At 34.3% G+C, this 24,052-nt stretch overlaps 1 protein-coding gene across 1 annotated transcript in view; it reads left to right on the forward strand.

Moving 5' to 3' along the window:
- LOC126886698 (dual specificity testis-specific protein kinase 2) overlaps nt 1–24,052 on the forward strand; it is a 147,797-nt gene that overhangs the window by 108,957 nt on the left and 14,788 nt on the right. Inside the window, exon 3 of the mRNA XM_050653693.1 lies at nt 16,431–16,762. Within this exon, the coding sequence (XP_050509650.1) occupies nt 16,431–16,762 (332 nt within the window). The remainder of the gene's footprint in view (nt 1–16,430; nt 16,763–24,052) is intronic.

Raw genomic sequence — 24,052 nt, forward strand, 5'->3', positions numbered from 1 at the left:
ACATTTTCCTCCATTCCCAAAATACATCATCATCGATTTGGCTGAAAATTTGCCCACAGATATCCAAAAGATAGAACTTTAAGTGGTTAGAAGGATTTGAATTATATTACAATACCAAAGTAATGCAGTAATATCAGACTCAAAAGTATATATTAGTCCAGTCGGGATAACATTTGACCTTGAATGCCGAGCTGCCCAAAATTTTATTTTTCTGATCTTTAAGGGAGTCAATAGTAGCCTAAATTTAAAATCACGAATGAATTCCTCCGTTACGTTAGCCGCCATCTTGATTTTAAAGGAGAACCTGTTTGGCTCAATATCTCCGCCATTTTTAACTTTTCGACAAAAATGGTAGGAACTGAAATTGTTCCAAATAAATCGTATTTACAATTATTACAATTTCTTTTTAACAATTTTTGTCGTGAGGTCGATATTTTCGAGTTAATTTTACTTACAGTAGACGCCTATATTTTTGACTATAATATTGCATGTAACTTTTTTGGTATTGTAATATAATTCAAATCCTTCTCACCACTTAAAGTCCTATGTTTTGTCTATCTGTGGGCAAATTTTCAGCCAAATCGATTATGATGTATTTTGGGAATGGAGAAAAATGTAAAAAACGGTATTTTAACGTTTTCTACACTATAAAATTTGATCAAAAGCTTGTTTTGAATCAAAGTAACTTGTTATAATGCCATATAATCACATTTTTGAGTCCTTTCTATTAAAATATTATGTTTTTCATTGATACTTTACGATAGAAAATGCAAATTTGTATAAATAAACACCAAATCACTGTAAAATCGCATAAAATAACATTTTGAGAAAAAAAGAAGAAGATTTTTTGACCTTAAATATCTTATTTGTACGTCCCGCAGAAGCTATATACCAATTTTCAGACAAATCGGAGGTCCAAAATTTATTTTGCTCCAAAATTGAGTGATTTGAATTGGAATGACCCCTTAGATTTAAAATATTGTTTATTATTTTTATTTTAGTTATTCTTAATTACATATTTAATTATGGTCAACTTTGTATCTGGGGCTTTTCGTCTTTTTCTTATCTATAAAGGAATTTGCAAATTTTTATTAAAAACTTTGGCAAAACAAATATACAATTAAAAGAAATAATCTCAAATACATACTGGCATATTTCAAATTTTAGTGTATATTTGATTAGTTGTTTTTTTATTAGATTTCCTCGAATTCATTGTTTTCGATCAGTAAATCGGAACAATAACTATTGTTTTTACGAGCTTTTATTGGATCGACGAATTGCCGTGACTAATGCAAAATCAATGATATTTTTCAATCTGGTTTAACGAACACAAATTGTTACAATAAAGGTGTAATATAATACAATACGTATAGTACAATTTAAATCCTATATTAACATTGAATTATTAAAAAACGAAATTGTACATCCTTTTCTTTCTCGGTTTTGCTTCTAGTCTTCTTAATATTTCTTTTAATTCTTGTTTACTTCTGGCCAGCAGTATGTTATCAGCGAATGCTAGGCGTTAGTGTTTTCGTTGATATACAAGTCCTGTCTTTTCCATTTATTTTAACAATATTCTCTGTCTTTCTACGTGTCACTTTTATCATTCTTACTAATTTTTCACTAATTCCCACCTCACGTAAAATGTTATATATTTCTTTCCGGTGTACTCTGTCAAAAGCTTGTTTGAAATCGATGAATAGGACCACTGTAGACGTCCAATATTACTAGCTTTCTGCTTATTTTTCGCGCAGCAGGAAAATTTGATACTGTGCTACGATCTCTTCTGAATGTACATTAATATTTTCCTATGTCATTATAATTTTTTGTGATATCTTTTCTAAGCCTGGTCCCGCGTACCAAAAAAAGTTTCTTAATAGCAAGCCGAAAATTTGTTAATAGCTTAAGGGTGTCTAGTCGGACAAACCTACTCTTATAGATCAGAGTAAATATTTTGTTTCTCCTTCGTTGTTAATTTCTAGACTTCTTATCCGTGCTTCATTTGCCAGGATTGTTGCTCCTTCTTTTAATCTTTCCTTGTCTCTTCCCATAAGAACTATGTTATCTGCATGTGCAACTATTTGTGTTGAGGAGTGGGCTATAACCCTATATATTAATTCTGTGGGCTATATATTAATTCCTCTGGCCTTAATTGTTTCTTCTATTGCTATGTTGAATAGTGTGGTTGACACTTAGATTATGGTTGACAGGGAATTGCCTTGTCGCACTCCTGTTGTTATTTTAGCTCGAGATCTATTCATAGCCATTGTTGTTAATCTGATTAGCTTGGCTGGTATATCTTGATTTTTCATTTCAATAAAAAAAATTATTTCTTCCAATACAATCAGAGGCTTTATATAAACATAATATTTAATACGTGTTCGTTTTTTTACCATTAGTTGACAACCAAAATAAAAACTCTATTGAAACCGAAATATTTTATTTAAATTTATCATTTTTCAATTAACCTTGCGTTCATTAGCCGCCTTATCCATTATCAACGACTATATACAAGTCGCTACCTTTTCTAGTTTTCACCTTCAAAAATAACCTTACCATAATTCGAAACAACGTAAAACGGTGCTAGAGGTAATTAAACGGTGTCACTTAAACAAATTTACAATTACATACAATTTTGCAAACATTTATAAATCATACTATCAAATTTTATCTCTACAAATTAGTTTAGTTTACATATCCTAAAATATTTCGTTGTGGCATTAAGCTTAGATTAGATTATGGTGTTTAGGACGTTTATGCTCCATCGCTTTTCTAATTAGTAAATTTGTTTGTTTTATAATAGGGAACTTGCACATTTGTTTTATTACATAATAATGTTCAGTTTTGTTTAAAAATGAGATTTCCAAAATTTTACGCTTCAAAAACTTGTCATAACTTAGAAATACAAATTTAAATTCTTCTGCGGTATAAAATAGTTCAAACGACCCGTGACGTCACAAAGTTTTATTATATAGTTATGATTATGGTTGTTATATTCAGGTATATTCTTCTTCTCCTTCTTTAGATTAATGGCCTCCACCTAATTGGGTATTTGGCCAGCTCTTCGTCGCGAAATAAGGGAAAAATATTTATATTCTAATGACATTTATCGTATCTCATTGTAATAATATATATCAGTTTGTTGAGGAAAGTTTTTGAAGTAAAGGAAAGAAGGTTTACTATGGAAAATAAAACCATTTTGTAAAAGTACAAGTTTTCTATGAATAGTTCAAACGATCAAAACACTTGTGACGTCACATAACTGTATTTTCTACTGACGTTTATAATGTCTAATTTAAAATTATATACAATTTTGTTTACTTTGTTGGTACAGAATGTAAACATATAACCGGATGACGTCACAACGCGTTTTGGGCTGGCTGGTATAATTTGAATTTTTAATAGTTTTTAGGGGCCAAACGAAAGACAAACAAAACTTTTTTATCTTTGATACATGTTTTAAATTATGTTCTGTTGTGATTTATAACATTTTTTTCGAATTTAAAATTTTATGCAAGTTCCCTATTGTTGAGATATAATTAATATCTACAACAATAGGACGAAAATGAAGAACGTCCTAAAAGAGAGAGAGGGAGAGAGATGTAAAACATAGGATGTTGGTTGCAAAATATAAGACTCTTACCTCTAATATAGGGATGTCTTAAACACTTTCGGTTCAAAGAGCTTTTTCAAAGGTTCAGCAATTTATTATACAGTGATGAGTGCGCTAATAGCCGGCAAAATAACGCAAGAGATGGAAAACCTAATACATTATGAAGTAAAGAGGGATGAAACTAGTAGAGGTGCAAATTATCGACATAAACGTACAAATTAACGTTACATTGCATAGCTTCCCACCTTTAGACGTATCGGAGGAGTATGACAACTGTCACTGTGACAGGAGAATTTTATAAAATACTCCTGTCACAGATGTCTAAAGGTGAGAACGTACATTTTGGTTCCTACATTTTGACTTGAAGATGTAGCACTCGGCATAATTTTAATTAATTTTGATACCCTTTGGTTATATTATAAGGACCTCTTTTTTAGTAAGTTTGTGCAAAAAAATCGAATCGGAATAATTTCGCTAGCGGGGGCGACGATGCGGGGTCTATTATTGTGTTCTCTTCTTTAAAGGTAGTTTTCACAGCATCTTTCATAAAATGTGGTCCAAGACCCAAGATTGACAATTTCTGCAAATTAAAAGAAGTACAATGTGGGCGGGTAATTGTGCCAGTGAAAGTACATATATCAGATTTAAATAAACAAAACAAATTCATTAAAAAAATTATATATCTATTATTTTAATTATATAGCACCACCTTATGTTTCAGGCTAGAAAGATTTTTCAGATATTGTTGGCGCTATTGCTTCCTAAATGGTTACGTTACTGTACTGACAATCTTATGTAAGGAATATTAAGAAGGGTTTTTAAGGTTTTACTCATAAAAAAATATTATTTTTAACTTGCGACTACTTCCGACCTCCACGTGTTTTAAATTTAGAATATTTTCTCTTGAAACCCTGTAGAATATTTGATTCAATGCCAGCATTGGTAAATTAAACGAAAAGTATTTTAACAAATATGTATGCACATTTGAAATAGTAAATTTATATTGTTTATAAAGAACAAAAAGTGTACATTATTATGCCAAAACGATTTGAATGTAAGGCGAAGGTGACAATTTAATCTTTTTGAATAATATGTTCCGACTGCCTTGATTTACTTCAAGAAAACTTATTTTATATAGAAACAGTAAAAATGGTGTTTTATTTTTTTAACACGAGTATTAATAAACTTACGGTAAATGTTTCTATGTCAATGATGTTTTCACAATCACAAGTAAAGTATTTTTATACATTACTGCTGCCTTTTTTATATAGAGGGTGAACAAATTCTTTGTGTTCACCCCATTGATGAAGTAATACGCAGAATAAATAACGAGCCAGAAGTTCTACTGAATATAAAAAAGAGAAAACTTGAAGACTTAGGCCACCTGATGAGGGGACAAAAGTACACATTCCTACAAAATATAATGCAAGGAAAAATCCAAGGACGAAGAAATCCAGGCCGTAGAAGAATGTCCTGGATGAGAAATTTGAGAGAGTGGTTTGGCTGTACCACTAACGAATTGTTCAAAACAGCAGTAAATAAAATTAGAATCGCCCTAAAGATATCCAATCTCCGATAGGAGAGGCACTCAAAGAAGAAGACATTCTTTATTTATTATAGTAATTAGAAATACGGATGGTATAGTACTACAATCTACCTAAGATACTCATTAATATTCAGCTCAGCGTTGTGCTATATTGTTCGAGGGGTGAAAATCCATAAACATGGGATCTAGGTACTTGTTTTATGGAACGGTCCCTTGTTTATGTAAGTACACATTTCGAACAATAGCACCTCGCTGATCTGAATATTAATGAGTCTCTTAGTCTTAGATATATTGTAGGACTATACAGTAATTGTATTAAACGATGTTAAATGTTTCCACATGTTGCTGTAAAGTTTCCTAAACACTCGCCTAAGGTTAATAACATGTCGGTGTATTCAATGTTTGGGTACATTCTTATTAACAATATCTACATAATTTTGCAAATAACAAGGTTTTAAAAATCTAATTATTGTTGACTTAACAATCATAATAATTCATAAATCTGTTTCTTATGGCAAACTTATAGAAACTCGAGATATATCTATTAGAACTTTATCATTACTTTAGACCAGCATCGGTTATTAGATTATTCTACTTCATAATTTTCAAATCAAAATATTCCGAAAACGGTACAAAGTATCAAGTATCGAGTATTACCAAGAGTACTTTTGGTGTATAATTGTATGATGTTTAAGTTCACTTAGACTTAGACTTTTGATTAATAATTCTACTCCTACCTAAGTTGAATAATGCCTACTTGGTACGAACCTTGTCACCAGCACCGTCTATGAAAGTCAGATATAAAAACAAATTCATGGGGTGTATCAGCTTCCAAAACACGTGTGTGTGTGTGTGTGAGTTTAGATGTATGACCTTGGTTTGAACCAATTGGCCAGCTCAAAATTTTTTTTATATTAGGTATTTTTTTCATCGACACAATTTCCTAATTTTAACTGATATACATTACATTTTAATAAATACGTACATATATTACATACATTACATTAAAAATATATAGGGTGAGGCAGATAACTAACTGGCCTATTAGAAATATCTCAAGAACTAAAGCCAACAGAATCATGAAAATTGGAATAAAGAGGTTTTGAGGGATGATCTATTAAATGAAAATATTTTCATCTCTTTGCAACTTCCGGTTATACTGGAAGTTGCCTATAACTTGGTTTTTTAAATGGGACACCCTGTATATTTTTACATTTTTGAATTCTCCTCAATATCTTCTTTTTTAAAATATGAGATTTTGTAATATTATACAGGGTATTTTAAAAGATATTCACGTTTTTTTTTATTAATTTCTTAGCAACATTCACACCCTGTAGAATTGTAATAGTTTGACATTAAAAACTCTGCTTACGTTCAAGTGATTTTTAATATAGTCTATTATTGTTAAGAATCATTAGTATAGCTAATTTTGAAATTTTAGTATACAGGGTTGGTCGAAACTCAAAATGAATATTTTCTGAGTTTTCTTAAATAGAACACCCTGTATTTTAGTATTGTAATGAAATGATATTTCATAGTACTTTTTTATTTTGTAAGTATTCCATATACCTAACTGCTTTAATTTGTGAGTTATTGGTGATTCAAGCTAAACATTAATTGCAACAAAAAATACGTAAAATTTTATTAGGTTGGCCGTGAAAATATTTAATCACAAATAATTTTTCAGAAATAAATACATATTAATCCAGACTGATCCTTAAAATTACCAATAATGGCTAGATATTTTGTGGTACTTGTTTATTTCTTGAACATTCCCTATAGCTAACTGCTTTAATTTGTGAGTTATTGGTGATTCAAAACAAACATTAAAAATACGTAAAATTTTATTAGGTTGGCCGTGAAAATATTCAATCACAAATAATTTTTCGGAAATAAATACATAATAATGGTTGAGTTGTCAAAATACCTACGTAGTTAAGATTGTTGGTGCGACTAACAATTAAGCACAAATTAAAGCAGTTAGGTATAGGGAAGGCTTAAGAAATAAAACAGTACCATAAAATATCATTTCATCACAATACTAAAATACAGGGTGTTCCATTTAAGAAAACTCAGAAAATTCTCATTCCGAGTTTCGACCAATCCTGTATACTAAAATTAAAAATTTAGCTATACTAATGATTCTTAACAATAGTAGACTATACTAAAAATCATTTGAACGTAAGTAGAGTTTTAGTTGTAAAACTACTACAATTCTACAGGGTGTGAATATTGCTACGAAATTAATAAAAAAACGTAATTATCTTTTAAAATACCCTGTATAACATTACAAATCCTCATATTTTAAGAAAGAAGATATCGAAGAGAATCCAAAAATGTAAAAATATACAGGGTGTCCTATTTAAAAAAACGAAGTTATAAACAACTTCCGGTATAACCGGAAGTTGCCAAGAGATGAAAATATTTTCATTTAATAGATCATCCTTCAAAACCCCTGTATTCCCATTTTCATAATTCTGTTGCCTTTAGTTCTCGAGATATTTCTAATAGGCCAGTTATCTGCCTCACCCTGTATACTAATATTAGACACTATTACTAAATATTTATACTAAACCACTAATGGATATTAAAATATTTTTTTTCAGCGCTAATACTTAAACCCGATTCAACACTTCGGTGGTTTATGCCTTCTTTGTGATTTTTTTTCTTTTTTTTTTATTGTTTTTTAGATTTTTTTATTGTTTTTTTATATATATATTTTTGGATTTTTTTATATTCTATTTTTTTTAAATATCAATTTTCATATTTTTTAAGTGGTTATAAACAATTTTATACAAATTTATATTTCGTATACATAGAATGGAATTTAAATTGGTGGGGAGAGTAACTCCTATTGTTTGTAGATTCTTGTATAACTGTTGATTCAGCATCTGGAAGTTTGCGCAATCGAAAATCACATGCTCTAATGTACCCAACTACCCGCAAGTGCAGTTTTGAGAAGTGGCCAACCCTAGTTTATTTTTGTGGACTGGATATAAACCATGTTTGTTCCTTGCTCTATTTAAGGTTTTAATGAAGTGCCGATTTGTAGTATCGTATATTATAATATTTTCCAAAACATATTCGTATAAAATTCCATTACAATGTTGCCAGTAGTATCGGCAAAATCGTAAAAAATGTGTAATTTTTTTCTTCAACGCCCTTTATTTTGAAAACGGGTGGCGTTCAGAATTTTTTAGCGAGCAAACCCCAATTATTTTTCAATTTTTCACCTATCCTAGAGACCGTGTTACCTTTTTTTGAAACGCCCTGTATAGTAGAAACTAATACATGTACAAAAAAGTATTGGAGATACTATTATGATAGGGGAGCCTAAGCGGGGATTTTTGCAGTTACTCGAGCGCGTCAGATTATATTACATGGGGAGAAACCTTGTACCCTGCAGATGTATTTCTACTATATATTGGCTCTTAACACAGGGGAGTTCGTTAAGGGGGGCCCGAAAAAAAATCTATCCTTAAAAAACCTCGAAATTGTCAAATTAAGATAAGGTAAGTTGAGTACATGCAAAAGATTGTATATTTCAAAAATCTGACGTTTGAGCCGGGCGTAAGGAAATGGTTGAGTCCCAAAATTTCACAAGAAAAAAGCGAATATTTCGCGAAATGAATGACAGATCGAAAAACTAAAAAATATTTTTTAAAAATCTATCGAATGGTACCAAACACGACTTCCCACGGGGAGGGGTGGAGGGTAAATTTAATATTTTAAATACGAATCCCGCGATATTTCGCGAATAGAACATCAGATCGAAAAACTGTAAAATACACTTATTCAATATTTTTGAAAAATCTATCGACTGGCACCAAACACGATCCCCACGAAGGTGAGGTGGGGGGTTACTATAAAATCTTAAATAGGAGCCCCCATTTTTATTGCAGATTTGGATTCCTTACATCATCATTCTCTTTGCCTTATCCCTATGCGGGGTCGGCTTCCCTAATTGCATTTCTCCATACAATTCTATTTTGAGTCATATCAATATTAATCCCCTTTACCAACATGTCCTGTCTAATCGTCTCCCCCCACGTCTTCTTTGGTCTTCCCCTCCTACTCCTTCCAGGAATCTGCACTTCCGCAATTCTTCGTATTGAGTGATTAGCGTCTCGACGTTGAACATGACCAAAATATCTCAACCTATGCTCTCTCATTTTGGCATCAATTGGTGCCACACCTAGACTTCCTCTAATATACTCATTTTTAATTTTATCCTTTTTTGTCACTCCACTCATCCATCTAAGCATTCTCATTTTCGCCACATGCATTCGTTGTTCCTCTTTCTTTTTCACTGCCCAACATTCAGTTCCGTACATCATAGCCGGTCTAATGGCTGTTTTATAGAATTTTCCCTTCAACTTCATTGGAATTTTCCTGTCACACAGCACACCACTCGTTTCCTTCCACTTCATCTATCCAGCCCTAATTCTTTTGCATGCATCTCCATCTATTTCTCCATTACTCTGTAATACCGATCCCAGGTACTTAAAACTATTGCTTTTTAGAATCGGTTCACCATCCAAAGATACCATGTTATTTGTAGTAACTCCATCTTTAAATGAACATTGCAAATACTCTGTCTTTGTCCTACTAAGTTTTAAATCTTTTTCCTCTAGAGCTTGTCTCCACTGTTCCAGTTTTTGTTCTAAGTCTCTTTCACTATTTCCTACTAACACGACATCCAGATTTAGCCATACGGCTCACACTCCCTCTAAGGGGAAAATTGACTCATCCCAGATACCTACGGTATCAAAAGGATTGAGCTCTGGTGGGACTCTTTCCGTGTTATCGAGCCCTAGGTGACTTGGTATGCAGGTGTATCTCCCAAAAATTTTCGTACACATCTGGCCGTTGCGAGTAGTACAGCTTTCTGCATGGCCTTGTAAAGATGTTCATTTAGACCCAGCCTTTTTATGCTTTCGAGGAGGTTCTTCGGAATGACTCCAGTAGTAGATATAACAATAGGTATCGTCTCGGTACTTTGCATTCTCCATTGCCTTCGTATTTGAATTTTTAGATCTCTGTACTTGGCGATCTTTTCAGTGAATTTACTACGTAGATTATTGTTGTTAGGTATCGCCACATCAATTAGTGTTGTTTGTCTTGTTAATTTATTAACTAGTACGAGATCTGGTCTATTATGTGCCACTGTTTGGTCTGTGAGCACAGTGCGGTCCCAGTATAGCTTGTAGTTGCCATCCTTAAGCATACTCTCAGGGACGTATTGATAATACGGGAGATGGTCCTTTTGGAGAAGTCCCAGCTTGATAGCTATCTCTTGATGAAGGATTTTTCCCACTGCGTCATGCCGTTCCTTGTATTCAGTTGCAGCAAATGCCTGGCAGCCCCCTGTAAGATGTTGGATGGTTTCTTGGGCTTGACATCCATATCGGCATCTGTCGTTTTGAACCTGAGGGTCTTTGATGATATATTCCAGGTAGTTTCTGGTTGGTATAACCTGATCCTGAATGGCCAGTAATGAACCCTCCGTTTCAGGGAACATCTTTCCTGATGTCAACCAGTAGTTCGACGCTATATTGTCGACATAATCTTGGCTGACCTCATTGGGATGTCGCCCGTGCAAAGGTTTACCCATCCAGGCGCGCACTTTTTCGTCCTTAGTAAAGTGGTTTATGCGCAGTTCTGCTTCCCTCAGTTTGATCGGTGTTGTGTCATCTACTGCGCAGATAGCGCGATGTAGAGTAGATGTCTCAGCCTGCATCTGAAAATAAGTTCTTAAATTAGCAATTTGTTTATCTAATTGCTCACCTATATCCATAAGTCCTCTTCCTCCTAAATACCGGGGTAATGTCGTTCGTTCTACTGCACTTTTAGGGTGGTGTTTTTGTGCCTTTGTGAGGTGTGTTCGTACTTTTCGCTGAAGATTTTCTATATCCGTTTTTGTCCACTTAACAATACCAAATGAATAGCTGAGCGCGGAACAAGCGTAGGTGTTTAGTGCCTTAAACAAATTTTTACTGTTAAGCTGTGAACGAAGCAGCTGTTTTACCCTTCTTATAAACTCAGTAGTTATCTCAGTTTTCATTTGCTTATGGTCAATTTTCCGCGCCTGCTTTACTCCAAGATATTTGTACATATCGTTTTCGCCCATGGCCTCGATGTTCTGGCCATTTTGCATATCGAATCCACCGGGCTGTACCTTTCCTCTGACTATATTCAAAACACGGCACTTGTCTAGACCGAACTGCATACTAATATCATTAGAAAATGTTTCTACAGTTTTTAGCATCTCTTCTAGGTGTTCTCGAGTGGAAGCCATTAATTTCAAATCATCCATATACAACAGATGATTGAGCTTCGCTACCACAGTATTATTGCTTTTAATGCTAAAACCTGAGTCAGTGGAGTTTAATAGCTGAGAAAGGGGGTTCAAAGCTAAACAGAACCACAATGGACTCAACGAGTCTCCTTGAAATAGGCCCCGGTTGATTGCGATATTTTCGGTTTCGATATTGTTTTCACCAGGTATTTGGAGGTGAATTTTAGTCTTCCAATCTCTCATTATATGTCTTAAAAAGGTCACTATGTTATCATCTACTTTGTATATTTTCAATATATCTATTAGCCATTCATGCGGTACTGAATCAAAGGCCTTTTTATAGTCAATAAAAGCAGTAAAAAGGTTCCTTTTTTTAGTGAATGCCTGGTTAAAAATAACTGAGTCGATGATAAGCTGTTCTAACACGACATTATAATTATTATTATTATTATTATAAATCAAATAAGGGCAGAGGAGCGAGCTCCTATTATGCCCAAAAACAAAGAGAAATATCATTTTACAACTAATACAAATTAAGAATAAAGTTAAAAATTAACAAACATCAAATAAAAATATTGAAACAATAAAACAATGTCGCCCTAAAACAATTCAATCCTGTAAAGCTCCCATAATGTTCAAAACAAAGAAAAATATCGTTATAAAACTAATAAAAATTTTAAAGATTACAATTTCAAACAAAATTTTGAAACAATAAATAATGCCGTCCTAAAATTATTCAGTCTTGCAAAGAAAATAAAGAATTATCAAGTCTATTTTTAAAAATGTTAACACTAGTTGCCGATATGGTGTCTTCATCTAAGTTATTCCAGATGTTAAATATTCTGTTTGGTAAAAAGTTCATTCTGGATCTTGTTGTCGTCTGTTCCCTCTTTAATTTATAACGATGACCTCTTAATCGTTCGTCTAGATTTAGCGTAAATATTGTGTTAAGGTTTCCAAAATTATATTTTAAAATACGGAAGGATATAATTAGGTCACCTCGAAGACGTCGATGTTCAAATGTTGTTAGATGAGCCAAGGATAGTCTGTCTTCATAATTAGGTCTTACACGGCCAAATGCCAGTCTTGTGGTTTTACGTTGAACATTTTCAAGTAAGACTTTATCACGGTTAAGATCTGGACTCCACACTGGTCCGGCAAACTCAAGAATAGGTCTGACGTATATAGAGTAAAGTTTACTCATTGAGGTTAGAGATATTCGTGTAAAACATTTGCGGATTAGAAACAGTTTGGAATTTGCACGTTTACACACGGACACTATATGGTCAGACCAATTTAAGTTACTGTTAACTATCACTCCAAGATCTTTGTGGGAGGTTACTGACTCTATGGGATGCCCATTAATAAAGTACGGTAGTAATGGGTTATTTTTGCCAATATGTAGTATGACGCATTTTTCAATATTCAGTGGAAGTAACCACTCTGAGGACCATTTGAATATTGCGTCAAGGTCGGTTTGAAGAACATGTTGGTCAATAATTGGATTCACATATAATTTAGTATCATCTGCGTAAATGGAAACCTTACTGGATACAACAAGAGGAAGATCACTAGTGTATATACAAAATAGTAGTGGTCCAAGTACTGATCCTTGTGGAACTCCACTCTTGACTGGTTTGTCCAGTGAATAAGCTTCCCCAACACGAACTCGGAAGTACCTCTCTGATAGAAAATTTTGAATCCAAAAGTTTAACTTTCCGCGGATACCATAGTGATACAATTTAGCTAGTAATCGACGTTTGGGAACACGATCGAAAGCTTTGGAGAAATCTAAATAGACTACATCAACAGGATGTCGATTGTTTAAAGATGAAGACCAGTCACTTATACAATGAAGTAAGTTTGTGATCGTTGAACGACCCTTGATAAAACCATGCTGCTGGTGAGGGATGACATTTTCTTGAAGGAGGAATTCAGACATAGCTTCAGAAATAATGGATTCCATGACCTTGCCGACAATAGGAACTAGGCTGATTGGACAATAATTATTGCAGTCAAGTTTATTTCCTTTCTTGAATATAGGAGTAACCGAAGCCAATTTCCATGATGAGGGAAGAGAACCCTGATTAAAAGAAGTATTCATTATAAAGGATATAGGAATGGCTACAGACTCTGCACACTGTTTAAGGAAACAGGAAGTTAGTCCATCTAATCCAGGTGATGAATTATTGCGTAGTTTCGACAAATGTTGTTTAATAACATCTGGAGTGAAAGAGATATTATCAAGAGTTGTAAGGAGACGTGGACTCATTATTTGAGGAATGGTGTCATTTGGTTCGTCTGTAAAAACCTGAGAAAAAAATAAGGATAAACATTCCGAAGATTCATTATTAGAAGAACATATGGACCCATCATCTTTTTGAAGTAATGGTATGGAGACTTTAGAAGATAAAGATGTGCGAATGTACCGATAAATTTTTTTACTGTTACCACTATAAATGATAGATTCTTCATATTCTGTTCTTAGTTTTAGCAACGATTGTTTGACTCTGTTAGAAAAATTACGGTGAGCAAGAAAATCATGCAGGGAACCAGTAAGTTTATACGTTCGCCAAAGCTTTCGTTTATGTCGAATTAAGCGGATAGCTGAGAGGTTAATCCAAGGTTTTAATCGATTTTTGTATATTTGTCGTTCAGTTGTATTATCAGAAATTGTTGTAATAGCAGTATGAAGAAAAGAGTCCCACATTGACGATGGACCTGGGTGATTAAGAAAAATAGATTGTCAGTCTATCTGGGACAAAACAAAATTAACAGTAAAGAAATTATCAGCATACATTAAGCACCATGGAATGTCACCCTGTAGTTTCGCTGTTATCTGGTCCAAAACTAATGAGAATAAATACGGACTAAGCACCGAGCCCTAGTGCAATCCTACTTTCACATGAAATTTATCAGTCTCTCCCACACCTGTCCTAACACTAGTCGTTACTCCCTCATACATATCCCTCACGATCTTTACATGTTCACTAGGGACTCCTTTCTTATTGAGTGCCCACCCGGAATGGGACGTTTCGATGCCGCCGGCTCATCGCCAGTCCATTTCATCGCCATCATATCTCGCATTTCCTAGAATTCCTAATTAATACTAAAAATAACTAATAATTGTAACTGTCGAAAATTCGGAAATATATCAGATAGCGATTAATTGACTGGCGATGAATCGGCCGGCATCGGCATCGAACTGGCGGCATCGAAACGGCGGCGATGAAACGTCCTAGACCCGTGCCCACCACAGAATCTCTCGAGGAACTCTATCATATGCTTTCTCAAGATCAATGAATACCATATGAGCGTTTGTTTCTTTACTCCTGTATTTTTTCCATCAACTGCCTTATAATGAAAATTGCATCTGTTGTTGATCTGCCCTGCATAAAGCCAAACTGATTCTCGGATATTTCGGTCTCTTCACGTATCCGTCTATCAATTACTCTTTCCAATATTTTCATGGTGTGGCTAAGCAGTTTTATAGCCCTGTAGTTTGTACATTGTTGTATATCTCCCTTGTTTTTGTAGACAGGTACTAGTATACTGCTTCTCCATTCGTCTGGCATTTGTCCAACTTCCATAATTCTATTAAATAAACCTGCCAGCCACCTTGTTCCTTTCTCTCCCAATACTCTCCATACTACTTCCCCAGGAATATCATCTGGTCCTACCGCTTTTCCTTTCTTTATTTTTTGAAGCGCTTGAGCCAGTTCCTCGTTTGTTATTTTGGTGACTATTGCTGCTACTGTGTCCGTTGACTCTACAGGCTGTCTGTCAAATTCTTCATTTAATAAGCTGTCAAAGTACTTTCTCCATCTCTTTTTGACATCCTTTTCGTGAATTAGTATTTTATTATTTTCATCTCGGATACATCTAATCTGATTAAAATATTTTGCTTTCTTTGCTCTCCGTTTGGCTATTTTATATATCTTCGTTTCGGCTTCCCTGGTATCAAGTTGATCGTATAGGCTTGAATACGCTTCTGCTTTGGCTTTTGCTACTGCTACTTTCGTTTCCTTTTTCGCCACCATATAGTTTTGAAGATCTTTGTCGGATCTGGTTTCTTGCCACTTTTTATATAATGTTCGCTTCTCTTTTATTTTTCCTTGTATTTCCTTTGACCACCATCAAGTCTCTTTATCCTCAAACTTTTTTCCTGACGTTTTCCCAAGTATTTCAATAGCAGTCTCTCTAATAATGTTGGCCATTTTTCTCCAAATTGTGTTAGGGATTTCTTTCATGTTCCAACATATTTTTTTCTACTATTCTTTCCCTGAATAGACCTTCTTTCTCATCTTTTAGCATCCATCACTTGATTTTTTGTGGTCCTCTCCGATATTTTTGTTTAATTTCGCTTTTTACTTCGATGTCCAGAATAAGCAGCTTATGTTGTTGGCTGACTGTCTCACTAACTATTACCTTGCAGTCCTTGCATTCACGTATGTCTTCTTTCCTTATCATGAAGTAGTCTATTTGGGATTGATGTTGTCCACTTTTGTAGGTAATAAGTTGAGTTTCTCTCTTTTTAAAGAATGTGTTAACAATCGCCATATCCAATGCTGTTGCTAATTCAAGCATATCATCTCCAGCATACGCTATGGATTCCTTACGTAAAAATAAATAACTTTTATTCGAAATATTTTTTTGAATTATGGATAGATGGTGCTATAATCTAAAAAAACGATTGTTGGAAATGGTAAATTAAATTAAAAATGGAAAGTCCCCACTAAAATGGAAAACTTTATTTAACTTTTTTTGGTTTTAGGACCTACTCTTCACAACCCAATAGGTCCCCATAACGTTCGAGTGACTGCACATTTAGCATACTTTGTTCCCCTACTATTACGATTGTAGCAATGTGAAAAATCAGACTCATTATTTAAACAATTTCTGACAGACTGAACAACCCTTGAATTTTTAAACAGTGGTCTAATAATCACCTAAACGAATTATTCTTCTTTCAGAATGTCCTCATAAGACGGTTAGACACCGGAAAACTCCAAGGAATCGTAAGCGATTTCGGCCTATCCACCGACATTCCGGATCCCAAAGAAAAAACCAAGCTACCCATCGTCGGCTCCCCCTATTGGATATCACCGGAAGGTCTCAACGGCAAATACTACGACGAAAGCAGCGACGTCTTCAGCTACGGTATAGTTCTATGCGAGTTGATAGCCCGCGTTGAAGCTGATCCAGACTATTTGCCGAGGACTCATAATTTTGGAGTGGACTACCTCGCTTTTTCGGACCTGTGCGGACCGAATGTTGTACCTGAACTTTTAACATTAGCATTTAGGTGAGATTTTCAACAAATTTACTTTACATATTTACTTTAATACTTCATATGTGTTTACTTAAATTAAAATACGAAACGACGTATTTTTTAGTTTTTACGCTTTCTAAATAAAAATGTTTTAAAATAAATTTTGAAACGAATCTTTTGTACTTTACGAGAAGACAGGGCCCCCGTAACCGGGCGTGCAACGCGTGCGACGCACGCGGGCGCAACCCCAAAAGGGCGCCCAACCGAAGGTTTGGCAAATAAGAAATATTTATTTTAAGAGGAAACAGTAGCGATCAACAGGTAGCAAAAACGCGTTCCAAGATTGCGGCTGTAATTTTGAATATTTTTTCCAGATATTTGGCACACGTATTCGTAATATAATAAAGAATGGCGGTACAGAGCCCAATTTGAAAAATATATTAATATGTGGAAATTACTCTGTAATTAAATACAATATTAAAAAAACGAGCCTGTACCGCCATTAAGAAGAACAAAAAAATACACTTTCTTCAAATAAACTTTTTTATCCGATGCCTAGATTTTGTGTCATTTTGGAACTACCCTATAGCGGGGGCGGACACAACCCCCAAAATCTTTAATTGAAAGGGGGTTGAGTGATACCTCATTTTGAAGGTCATTCAATTACCTTTTCAAAAATACCACATGCCTTATATTTCTTTTCTGTACTTTTGGAAAAATCTTTGACTCAATACTCTGAAAAATTTTTGGAGTTCTGAACTCGATATTTTAATATCTGTACGGTTTCACTTGATTTTTCCAAAATTACTGAAGAAAAATATAATGTATGTGGTATTTTTGAAAACGTAATAGAACGATCTTTAAAATGAGGTATCACTCAACCCCCCTTTCCATTAAAGATTTTGGGGGTTGTGTCCGCCCCCGCTAGAGGGTTAGTGTAATTTGGTTGAAAACTGGTCTATAAAATGTCCCATAATCTTCAATAGATATTTGAAAATATCTAGCCTTATCTTTACCAAATATCAGTATTTCATTAAGAATTCTTTTCATTTTAACTCTGTGTTGCTTCTGTGAGAGATCGTTTTCAACATTAAAGTAAATAAAAAATCTTTGAGGTTTACTATGGTAGAGGAAAGATTATCTGGTTTGGCAATATTAGCTATATAGCAAGAGCTCGTCAAAAATAAAAAATTATAGATTTATTTTATAAGTGGATGTAGCAGATTTAAAGGGCGCTAAAATAGGTGCCACACGCGGGCGCCGCTCTGCCTTACGGGGGCCCTGTGAGAAGAATTAATAATTATTATATATTTATATAAATCATATACTTACATTAATCAATAAAATTTTAATATTTCTTACGAATTAATTTAATAGTCAATTTCAACTTTTTTATGGAAAAATTTAACTAATTAGTTTTTCCGAGATTTTCACATTTTTGCGGGAGGTGAAAACAACAGTTATTATTTCATCGAGTTACCGCAATTTTAAAAAAATCAAGCTTCTGCGTGCTATTGAGATAATAATACTATCACAACATGACAATAGAACGTTCATAAAGAACGTTCAAAAAAAAAGAGAGACTGTATCTATTGCTATAGGCTGCTGGTTATCAAAATCTGAGGCTATTTACCTGTAATAAATGTAGGAGAGGTTTAAAAACTACGATTTAAGGTGATACAGTAGCGATCAACAGGTAGCCAAAACGCGTTCCAAGATTGCGGCCATAATTTTGAATATTTTTTCGAGATATTTGGCACACGTATTCGTAATATAATAAAGAATGGCGGTACAGAGCCCAATTTGAAAAATATATTAATATGTGGAAATTACTCTGTAATTAAATACAATATTAAAAAAACGAGCCTGTACCGCCATTAAGAAGAACAAAAAAATACACTTTCCTCAAATAAACTTTTTTATCCGATGCCTAGATTTTGTGTCATTTTGGAACTATTAATGAAATAAAAAATTTTAGTAGTTCCAAAATGACACAAAATCTAGGCATCGGATAAAAAAGTTTATTTGAAGAAAGTGTATTTTTTTGTTCTTGTTAATGGCGGTACAGGCTCGTTTTTTTAATATTGTATTTAATTACAGAGTAATTTCCACATATTAATATATTTTTCAAATTGGGCTCTGTACCGCCATTCTTTATTATATTACGAATACGTGTGCCAAATATCTCGAAAAAATATTCAAAATTACAGCCGCAATCTTGGAACGCATTTTCGCTACCTGTTGATCGCTACTGTTTCCTCTTAAAGGAACTTTTACGAAGGATACTAAAACAATTTATTGAATAAAGATACATACAAATAGAGCACAAACAAACCTAGGAGATAGAGAACAAAACATACACAAACAAAATGGATGCATCATTAGTGTTGGTCGAGAGAAACAAAACTACTATAAAAAAGTACTTACAAATGTGAGTATTTCACGATGTCTGTGTATGTGCACTATATTGTCTGTCCTAAATCACTTGTACCATTACCCCGGCTGTGGAGGCGATGTGGCAACCGTGTGGTTGGTTGTCTTGAAGGCAACTTAGAGGTCGCGTCTTCTTCTTAGTTGAGAGCTGGTGAGTGACGTAAGAGTAAGATTCCTTGGCAGAATCTTTGAGGGTGCAACAGAATTCACTTGTTGCACAGGGTCCAATATGATGTTGGCTGAGTCTCGGCTGAGAACACACTTTCGAGTGACGTAAAATTCCGTGGCGGATTTTTTGAGGGAGCAACAAGCGTGTTGCATTGCTCTCGTACTGAAGCACACTCGACATTGAGCTTATTATAGCGATACGCTTTAATTACTATTTTTGCTAATTTTAATTTCTTAATTTTTATTAACTTTTCTCAAAACGAAACAACATTAGTCATTTAAAATTCACATGTAATACACAAACCATATGCCAACAAGAGCCGTGGATTTCGAGAAACGAAAATGTGTCCCTAAACAGATTGTATAAAATTAATGTTTTTTTCAAAGAAACACTAATTGATTACGATGCCAGATTGCCACACTCTTCATGTCAACTTCTTAAAATACAAAAAGGTTCTCATCTTTTAAAACGCAGCTGCAGTAATTCATTGCCCTTCTGGCCATTATCGCGAAACCGCAAACCAGTTGACATAATAGTTGGTGGTCCGGCAAGTCAGTCTCTACACAGCATGCGAACGATGCAGACACACCTTCGCTCGCGCTAACAAACAACCCTCTTTCGAGATATAAGCAAAACACGCTTGTTTACCCAAAATAAATAAATATATTACTGTTCGTTGTTACACTTATTTTTAATTAATTCCGTCAACACACACCAACCGAATAAGCTTAAAAGAGCAAGTTATCTTGGTACTTGGAGGGTGAAGCGGGTGGTACCTGGATAGAAACTTATTTCAGAAAAACACATGTCTTTTAGGCACATTACATTAAAACTAAACATTTGTCCTTTAAATTTTTGTACTGTTGGCAGTGTTGCATTTTAAAGATGGGCTTAATTAAAAATATTTTCAATAATTTTTACAATGTTCCAATAATAATAATAATTATTATTCGAACACGTGCTGTAGAAACCGAGATTTTGAAATTTTTCAGCGCGCTCCAATTTAAAGTTCCATTCTAAAAAAACAAAGCTCGTACAGGCGTAGCTCATTTTCTCTAAACCCTCGTTCTATTTATTTGAATCTTCTTTTTCTGTCTGGTGGTTTGATATGTAATCTCATTTGAAATAAAAAAACATGTTTTTCCAACAATTTTTTTTTCATTTTATTCGATATGGTTTCCTTGTAGCTTAATACGATTTTAGCGATTTTACAGCTTCTTTATCCCATCCTAAAAATACGATTCAGGTAGCTCTGTAAAATAGACGTTTGTTTCGTCAATTATTATCTCTTCGTTCGAGCTGAATTTGTTATTTATGAGCCATCTCTTCCGATTTGAGAACACATAATAATCGAAGGGGGCCAAATCAGGAAAATGATCAGGATGAGAAATTAATTTAAATCAAAGGCATTTAAATCAAAGAGAATAAATTTAAATTGCCAGGCATAAAAATTTTTATCTGTAAGTCTGTAATAAAATAACATAATTGCAGCTTTTTGTTACAAATCATTAGAACATTCTGAGTAATCTTAGTGATTAATCTAATACTATAAATCAGCGATACTCAAAGTGTGTTCCGCGGAACCCTAGGGTTCCGCGATAACCCTGTAGAGGTTCCGCGAGAATTAAAAAAAAAAAATTCAAAACACCTCTTTCTGTTCGACTTTTCTGACGCGGTATAGCACGATTCACGAGACGTGGTCGAACCACAGGTCGAACTTAGTTGCCTCCTGTTGTCTCATACAATTTTACTAGCCTGTCACCGCTGATACACGACTTGGTGTGACCAAAGAATACCCCAACCAACTTGGTTGGTTGGGGTATTCTTTGGTGACTTAGTCCTTAGTACTGTCAGTAGTCAGTCGACAATTAGGGTTCGGAGCGAAAAAAGTGTTTATTTTTCTACTGCTGTATTCTGATTGTATTAGTTTTGTACTTTTGTTGTTTGTGATTATACGTTATTTTGTGGTTTTTAATAAAGAAGAATATGACGTTGGCTTAAAGGCGTTAAACGTGATGCAATAACATCTACCGAAGCCGAATGTTCGAAAGCAGTACACGCGGAATATGCAGCAATTACCGGTCAAGACGATTATGCAACGACGTCAGTTCCACGGTTTCAAAGGTGAAAAATAGGAAGTTTGATGACACAGTTTCGGATTTGTTGATTCCAACGGCTCACCTAACTGCATTTTATGTAGTAAACTGTTTCATAATAGTTCCAATGGCACCTGCTAAGTTGCGCCGACATTTAGAAACTGCACACCCCGAGTCTAAAAACAAGAATAAAGAATTTTTTATACGTAAAAAAGAACAGTTATTGGAAAGTCAAAAAACTATAATGCATGTAACCAAAACTTTCAATGAAAAGGCCACAGAGCCATTATATTATTTAGTTAGCTATCGCATTGCACAAGCAGGTGAAGCGCACAATATCGCTGAGAATTTAATAAAACCATGTGTGCTAGACATAACAAAATGTATGATCGATGAAAAATCTGCAAAGCATCTTTCTACTGTACCACTATCGAACGTTACTGTTTCACGGCGTATTCATGATCTTGCCAGCTACGTCAAACAAGACCTACCTAGTTACACGTCTACAAAAAACACGATTCGCCTTGCAAATAGATGAGTCTACTGATGTTGTTGGTCTGGCTATCTTGCTGGTTATCGTGAGATATCCATATGAAAGTTCTTCTGATGAAGACATGCTTATGTGTTCACCACTGCCCACAAACACAACCGGAGAGGAAATTTTTAATAAAATAATTATGTTTTTTGAGGAAAATAATCTCAGTTAAAACGATTGCATTGACATTTGTACAGATGGGGCCAAGTCGATGACAGGTAAAACAGCAGGATTGGTGTCACGAATAAAAAATAAAGCTCCTAATTATAGCTCCAGCCATTATATCCTGCATAGACAAGCACTTGCGATGAAGAAAATGCCGTCAAATCTAAAATTAGTTATGGATCAAGCAGTAAAAAGAATAAATTTTATCAAATCACGACCATATTCCCGATTGTTCTCATTATTGTGTGAAGATTATGGCAGCAAATATAAAACACTGCTGCTCCATACAGAAGTGCGATGGCTGTGTCGGGGTAAAACTTTAGCAAGGCTATTTGAACTTAGAGCCGAGTTACAAATGTTTCTTTCAAATACTTATTTCAATTTGAAAGACCGTTTGTATGATAAAACTTATATGTTCCGACTGTCTTTTATGGCGAATATCTTTCAAAAACTGAACGATTTAAATTTATCATTGCAAGGTAAACAGACAATAGTGTTCCAGGCCTGTAACAAAATAACTGCGTTCAAAAGAAAATTAGATTTTTTAATTATTTGCGTCAGAAAGAGAAAAATAGAAAGCTTTACATCATTCAGTTTGTCAGCGATACGGACTCAGGAATGTTCCAAGATGATGTATTTGAAGAAATAGTCAAATATCTCACTTCCATGCGTGCATCTTTTGATGTATTTTCCCGAAGAACAGAATACAAAAATGAAACTGAATTCATGGATTCATAAACCCAACTTACAAAAGCCCGAAAATATGTCAAACGAGATATACGAATCTCTTTTAGAAATGTCATCAGACACATTTATGGAGTGATTGTTTAAAACGACGCCTCCCAGAGATTTTTGGTGCAGAATCCGTGATGAATATCCAATGATTGCCAAAATGGCTGTGAATATTCTTCTCCCGTTCTCAACAACATATTTATGCGAAACAGGATTCTCCACATATGCAGCCACGAAAACAAAATACCGCAATAGACTGGACGCCGAACCTGATATGAGACTTCAAATTAATGTCATCTATCAAACCTGATATCAACCAATTGATGAAAAATAAGAAAACAGTTTCATACCTTCCATTAGTTAACAAGTATGTAAGTAATAAGTAACTGTTACATTGGAATTTGATTAAGCTTATTAATAAAAAATACACTTTTAAAAACTATTGTAGGGTTCCGTTAAGTATTTTACTTTCCAAAAGTGTTCCGTCACCAAAAAAGATTGAGAACCGCTGCTATAAATCACTGGGAACTAATAAAGGAATTTTTGATATCATCAACTTTAATTTTTTATCTTTTCTTATATTAATAGAAATGATATGTTCTTCATTATCGGAAAGGTTGATGAAAGAATAAGCCTTAGATTAAACCTTCCTCCTTTTGGATTGTTAGTCCAGAAATAAACAATCTAACTTATAAACGCTTATACGATTATCTCATTTCATAAAACACAATTTTAAAGAAAATGAAATAGCCTACTTTTGTATAAAACTACACACACTGGAGCTGGAGATCGAAATCGGGGTCTGTGGGTGATGATAAGAAATGTCTTTGAAAGAAAAATACCGAGGAATATTTGAACCTATTAACAGAGTATGAAGATCCAAGTACAACTGTGAACTCTACCAATTGTTCAAAAGGGGCATCGATCTCATTACGTTAAACTTCAGAGACTTTGATGGTCTGGTCGTGAAGTGAGAATGAAGGCCGACATATTGCCGAAAAGAGCCCTAGATAGTAGAATGCAGGGCTCAAGACCAAAAGGAAACCACCGAAAAGTGGGAGAATCAAGTGGAAGCGATCGCACAAAATTTTATATACGCTAGAACAGGCCGATGGGTTGACTAGCAAGTCGCTAAAAAGCGTTTTCTTGATTTTAGCCTGCCAAGAATCGATTCGTGGCCAAAGAGAAGGTTG

The sequence above is a fragment of the Diabrotica virgifera genome, chromosome 6 (genome assembly GCF_917563875.1).
Source record: "Diabrotica virgifera virgifera chromosome 6, PGI_DIABVI_V3a".
Lineage (NCBI taxonomy): Eukaryota > Metazoa > Arthropoda > Insecta > Coleoptera > Chrysomelidae > Diabrotica > Diabrotica virgifera.